Here is a 6,571-nt window from a genome sequence, read left to right as displayed (position 1 = left end):
TACAAAGAATTCACCTATTTGCATCGTTTCAAAAATAGCACCTTACCACGAGAATTTCTCGGTTATTGAATTTAATTACAAATAGCTCGGAAAGTATGAGAAACTTAATGTCTCGTTCATTTCAGTAATCGAGAGTAAATGCGAATGGGTTAATGAACGTAAATGCGTTAAAACTGATGGGAAGTGATTTGTACATTTATCGTTTCTGCAATTTTTATTTTAACAGAATAAGAGAGTTACTAGTTCCATACCTGTTACTGAGAGATTTTGCCTAAGTCGATGTATCGGAATAAAGTTAAAGCATAAGCGGAACAAACGTTTTCTTTTCGTCGGTGTCGGGACAGATACTGCACAAGTGAACTAACGAGAATTTACGTCCAGCACGGAAAGAAATCGTTCTGACCACTTTCGAAGTTACATCCAGTCGAACTGTAAACGCAAGAAAACCTGGTACTCCACACGGTTCGCTGTTCGGTGGGAAACTGATGCAAGGTATCACCTTCAATTTACCTCGAGACCGTGTCATTAACGACTTCAGGGGCCAGGTATACCTATTCGGGCCGCGTGCTCTCTGTTCATTCGACGGACTCCAATTTTACCAGCGACCGCAGCCAGCCGCGCCAATGGCATTCCTCCGTGCGTTCTTACGCGACATCTAAATTCCGCGGCATGCGCGGGGTAATTTCAGAGATCTAGTTTTTCACGAGGCAGACCGTTGATTAGAAGTATCTGATTATCTCTGGAGTATCGTGTACCAAGGCCTCTCTTTCCGTGGCCAGTCCCGCTATTGTTCCCTCCAACTTCGCGTCGATGATTAGAAAGGAATTTTGGATGCAAAGAATAGACCCTTCCCCGTTCCTATTAACGTGTGTAAACAATGCTCCCCTTCTGGGGTAATTTTCTAGATTTCTCGATACAACGGAGTTATTTCGTTCACATCTATTCTTGGCCTTTTACCTTACTGTTCTCCTTGCTTATTATTACGTTTGTATCCCTTCGAAGAGAATTATTTCGAACTTCGAAATGATTTATCCTGAAGAAATGGGGAATGCATTAAAGGAAGACGTACAATTCCAGTGTTTTAGATACTAAAACTAAATATTTGAAAACCTATAATACCTATCGAAATATGATCTTCATTTCGAGTCATACAGACCCAAGGAGAACAATAACTCAACATGTATTTTCCAGAGCCTCAATTTTTTTTTAAGACTGTATTTACGTTTTTGATCTGTGTGCATTAAACAGTTTTCTACCTATGTATGTCACTGTTGAATACACTGCCTTCCATGGTGTAAATGTTCATAGGTAACTAAAAATCGTACGAATGGAAAGAAAATGTCGATTGCAATTTTTATTCTTTGTCGCGCGTGCGCAATCTTTGTTAATGACGCGGAGGATGATTTACAGTAAACCGCGGGGCGCGGGCGTCTTAAGCCGTCGCGCTAAAGACCTCGTTTCTGCCACCTAAAGGAGCGTGCGGTTATATTACCGTCGAGGCTATCGGCCCCATTCCAGCGGTTCCCTTCTTGGACTTGCTTCGTTATCGTTCCCTTGATATTCTAATCCTTCGTAACTGGCACGGGACTCCGTGGCGAAACGATCTTCGAAAATCGTCCCCCGGTTACGACCTCTGTATCCCGTCTCCCGTGCTCGTTTCTCGACGACCTTTCCCATGCTCGAATGGGATATAGCCCGAGACGATTATTCGATGACGAAATTTCATATGAAAAAAAAAGGTAAAAATCTTTTCGATTTAATATTAAACTTCAGAATCGTTGAGATATTTTCTATTCGGACCCGATTTATCGAAGGCATTCGTTTGAACCGTAGACAAGTTTAAAGATCGCCACATATGGGGTTGATAAGTATTTTCTACACATTGACTCAATCTTCTATTCGAATTCATTAGGTATACTCATAAGTAAGTTCCTTCAGTTCGGCTTCTTCGGCAGAGAAATGGGTCTGACTTACAATTCCTTGTGCTCACATTCCTCCATACTTTTTATACAACCACAACAGATACACTAACACTTCCCTTATTAATACTATAAATGGATAATTTTCCAAGGAAATCATTAGTCTATACATATACTGTTTCAGTGATATTTGTCCTTATTTCTCGAATTCGATCGGCAATTGTTCGTCGTGTTCCATCGTTACAAGAAAAACAAGTTTATCAAAAAATAAAATTTTGATTTATTTTTTTACATGAATTTTTTTAGCGTACTAAGACGGACAGTGGGATCACGTAACAGTGAAAGGGGACGCGTGTGTGTCCCGATATACGTCCCCATAGCTCCGTTTCTCTTATCTGAAGGAGCTGTGTGGATACGTCGCGGGCGAGTTCATTACACGATCCGGGCTATCGGCTGCCCGCGGATAGTTCGATTGGCCTTATTGAATTAGCATTCGCTCTTGGGTATACTTCGCGATTATCTGACGCAGGTTATCTCCCCGTATCTCTCGTTCGTTGCGGTTGTCGTATCGAGCGCGATGACGATGAAAATGGAGAGTCGACTTTTCCGAAAGGTGCCAGACTATAATCTCGAAACGGATCGATTAATGGAATGTTCAACGTGAAAAATCCGGTGATATTCAGAATAAGTAGATTGATTTTGTTATTTCGAATTTTCCACGTTTCGTAACTTATAACAAACGGTGTTTTCTTTTGAAAAGCAATTGACCAATCGATGAGAACTACCGTCGATTCGAATATTTTGTGATACCTTTGACGATTCAAATATTTCCCGATATATTCGACGATTCGAATATTTCACTGGCATGGTCTCTACGGCGTACTAAACTCTCCAACCCCCGAAAAGTTATTAAGCACGTGCGTCGCAAAATTCGACTCTGATCCGACGAACGCGTCCGACGTGTTCAACCATCCCATTCCTCGATCAGAAGGGGGGGTCTTCTCCCTCGTGTCTCGATCATAACAGCCGGGGGTTAGTTTGATCTCAGATAGGGCCGGGAATCATGGGGCGTAACGGCGTAGGGAGTCCACCGACGGGGAGATCCTCTCCGAGGGGGACGTCGAAAGTTCAGTTCTCCATTTTTCGTGTTCCAGCACATTCGATGCTTTTTTCTTTCTTTCCCTGTACACTACACCATCGTTACAAAAAATTCGTTTAACGCCATCACGGAACACAAAGTTAAAGAGCCTGCCCGTAATAACGCTGAATTTCTAGAATCCAGAATCTTAAACCTCGAATTCAAACTTCGAGAATCTTTCGATTATACGATTGATAAATGATACGAAAGAAAGATTTCCTCGTGACTTAGATTCATGTCTTGGGAACTCTAAAATTTTTGCATAATTTCTAAGGATTTCGTCGTATCGTCGAAAGTTTTTCTGCATCGTGAAAGGACGTGTTTCTTTTTTCGAAAATGACGGTGTTGAACGACCAGAGGGAGAGTGTAAAACTTCAAATGGTTCCGAACTGCTATTTTCCAGTGGCGATACTTCAAAATGGCGGTGGAGCACACCCGAAGAAAGTCCGTGGCTGGTTAAACAACCAGTTTCCTAATTCGCCGCCGTCCGAGATCGCGCTCGTGTCTAATTAGACGCCATCTATGTCGCTGCCGCCGTTCTAACACCTGTCTTACGCAAAATCCATTAGCAGCGCGCGCATGTACGGTCTCCAATAGTCAACCGACACGGGGAAATTTGTAGCTGTGGTCGAGGGTAAACGACCGGCCCGCGATTACAACCCTCCATCCCTCCCTTTTCGCGCCACGCGATCATCCGACGCGTTTTCAGTAACAGAATATGTTCAATCGCAAAGCAGCGACGTCTTAAAAAATGTTGAAATTCTTCAAATCGTGATTCATTCGAATTTAATTTTTAATTTGCATCGATCGAACGGAAAACCAGACTGCTTAGCTTTTATATTATTTCGTTACTATATAATTTTACTTCGAGGATAATAAATTTTACTTAACCCTCGGACGATGAACGTGGGTCCTCCGAGACCCAGATTTTAAACCGTACGCTAAAACGCAGGCTAGAACTAATTTGATAAAATGTTTATCTATGTGAGATTTTAGGACGGGTTAGAAGTGACCCTAGGTTATAACTTCGACGCGTCCATCTACTTAACAGGTCCAGAAACTTCTATTGTATTTTTCAGTTAACACTAGGATCACTGAAGCAGTGAAAATAACTGGTTGATACACTCTTACAACGATGATTAAACCGTCACGACAATGCATTTTCTCAGATCTTCCAGAACTTTTACTGTAACACGTGCACTACCGTGCAACTACGGAGCCAGGTCTGATAATTAAAAAAAAAAAGAAAAGTACGATTCTACACAGATTTAATAAAAGTAATGTGCTGAAACAGAATAATGAGTTAGTGTTCCATCAATCATGAACTCTGATCCTATAGTATCGCAGTGTAAGTGAAGGAGTGAGTTAATTTATAAATTTGTATATTCTGAAAAGTTAGTGTTTTTTTTTCGATCCGAATAAAGGTGGCTATACATACATACGTTTATCGTTGGTAGTTTTAGTGTTCAAACGTCACGATCACGTCTCTCCAGATCGGGTAAAAAATTCCAGCTATCTTCAGGAACATTCCCACTCCCATCCGCAGCACCAGTCTCTCTTGAGGGAATTTCTTTCGGAGATCGTCGTTACACGTTGTGTCCCGAGCTCTCCAGCGTTATTTCACGCGGAAAGAATTTTCGCGCTGCGGAGAAAGCCGTCGTGTCGGTCCGCGCGACAGCCCTAGCAGGAGAGAAATCAATTTCGTAGGTGAATTTTCCCCACGTATTATCCAAAGACGCCCCTCTCCCCTTTCCTACACCACCAAAGTTTCCACCTACTTGGCCGCTGGTCCATTAGCGTTGGCGCCCTCGTTTAAACGTTTCCGCCGCTCAATCGCGCATAGCTAATCCCACTTGTCGCATTCTCCCCCCCCCCCCAACCGAATATTTTTTGTTGTTGCAGACTGCTCCAGACGCTGTTAATTCCATAATTCATAGAGGACAACGAGGTGAAGGCCCAACGATACCTGGGTCAAACCGTGCAGATAAAACGGAATTCATCCGTAAACAGTGTCTCTGTGGTTCGAAAAGTGTCTACTAGTGAGATCTGTCCCCTCTAAACGTGTGTTTGTGTATGTGCGCGCGTGCGTCCATAGAGGATAACGCTGATGGTGGACGGATCCCAGTGAACGACGACGATGCGATCGTTGCCGCCTATCGGTGAACAGTGCGCGTGAAAAGAAAAAAAGGAAATCAAGGAAAAACCATCTGGCGGTGGTGTTTGGGTCTTAAATATAGCCGCGAGTGATAATGGCCAGCGCGACAATGGGACTACGTCGTAGAGTGCCGGTGAACAATTCGCCGACCCCTTCGAGCCATCAGTCCGTGTCAGCGTCTACTGGGTCTGGGAAACGTTCGAGGTCCGAGAACAATAACAGCCCGTCCCATGGTAATCTGAACTCGATGAACGGCTCGCGGGACGAGCCACCGACTAAGAAGTCCCGTGGAACGTCCACTAGCGGGACGAAGGGTTCTAGCGGTTCGTCACCCGAAGCGACGAGTCCGTCGTCGAAAGGTCGCGGTGGATCGGTGTCCAGGGCAAATGGACAGGCAAAATCATCGGCTACATCGACGGTGGATGGTACATCTAGCAACGGTGTGATGTCCACAACATGGGCGACCCAATCGAACATGTCCGACATGTCTACATACGCTTCTGTACCTGGCTTGAGCATGGCACCTAGTCCAACAACTGGTTTGTGTCCTGGTGGATTAGGTATGCCTACCCCTATACCCTACATGTCCACATCCATGGCGACTTTCGTGGGTAACGCGACCAATCTCGGGAAAAGTTCGTCAGTTTCGTACCTGGACATCTCGAACATGACCGGTGGATCGTTGAGCTCGGCTGGTTCAGGTTTGAATACGGGTTACGTGCCTGGAGGGAAAGGGAACACGACTGGGGCAACGATCGATCCGAAGACCGGCGTACCAATCCCGTTCCCGGGTATCGGTTCGGCGGGTGTTAATGGGACCGCCGATTACGGGATGCAAAAGGGCCCGACGGATAATGTCGTGCTGCCAAAAAAATTCCAGAACGACGGTATGTTCAACGCTTACCAACCGTGGGTGATTAAAACTTACGGGGATCTGGCGAAAACTAAAACGATCACGATCAAAAAGTATGCGCGTATATTGAGAACATTGAGGGGCGAGGAAGTGAACAGTGCGGAGAACAGTAAATTTCGTTTCTGGGTGAAGAGCAAGGGCTTCCACATCGGTCAGCCGGAAGGATACGACGCGAAACCCGCGGACAGGATTATCGGTCGTCATGCAGTGACGAGCCCTGGATTGGATCCTCCGCTGTACGTGCCCACACAACCGCCGCACAACAAGGTGAGTCTATGTGTATACCTGTATTTGTTTTTGGAGTGGGGATTATAGGGATTTTCGCGCGCACGGTCGTTGCCGTTTGCCTCGAATCCAATCCGAGGAGGCCGCAGTTTTGCGGGGATGAACGACCGGTGTTCCGTTGAATTGCGAATGTTCGATTCCCTGGGAATTGGCACTGGTGG

At 45.0% G+C, this 6,571-nt stretch overlaps 1 protein-coding gene across 1 annotated transcript in view; it reads left to right on the top strand.

Annotated features, from left to right (window-relative positions):
* The first annotated feature begins 5,228 nt into the window (after positions 1–5,228).
* Positions 5,229–6,571, top strand: part of LOC107186283 — a 48,597-nt gene continuing 47,254 nt past the window's right edge. The window contains exon 1 of the mRNA XM_015574115.1: positions 5,229–6,392. Coding sequence (XP_015429601.1) covers positions 5,307–6,392 — 1,086 coding nt within the window. The 5' untranslated portion in view covers positions 5,229–5,306. The remainder of the gene's footprint in view (positions 6,393–6,571) is intronic.

This window comes from Dufourea novaeangliae, unplaced genomic scaffold, assembly GCF_001272555.1.
Source record: "Dufourea novaeangliae isolate 0120121106 unplaced genomic scaffold, ASM127255v1 scaffold64, whole genome shotgun sequence".
Taxonomy (NCBI): Eukaryota; Metazoa; Arthropoda; class Insecta; order Hymenoptera; family Halictidae; genus Dufourea; species Dufourea novaeangliae.
Note: the sequence above shows the minus strand (reverse complement) of the source record. Positions and strands in the feature narration are given on the sequence as shown.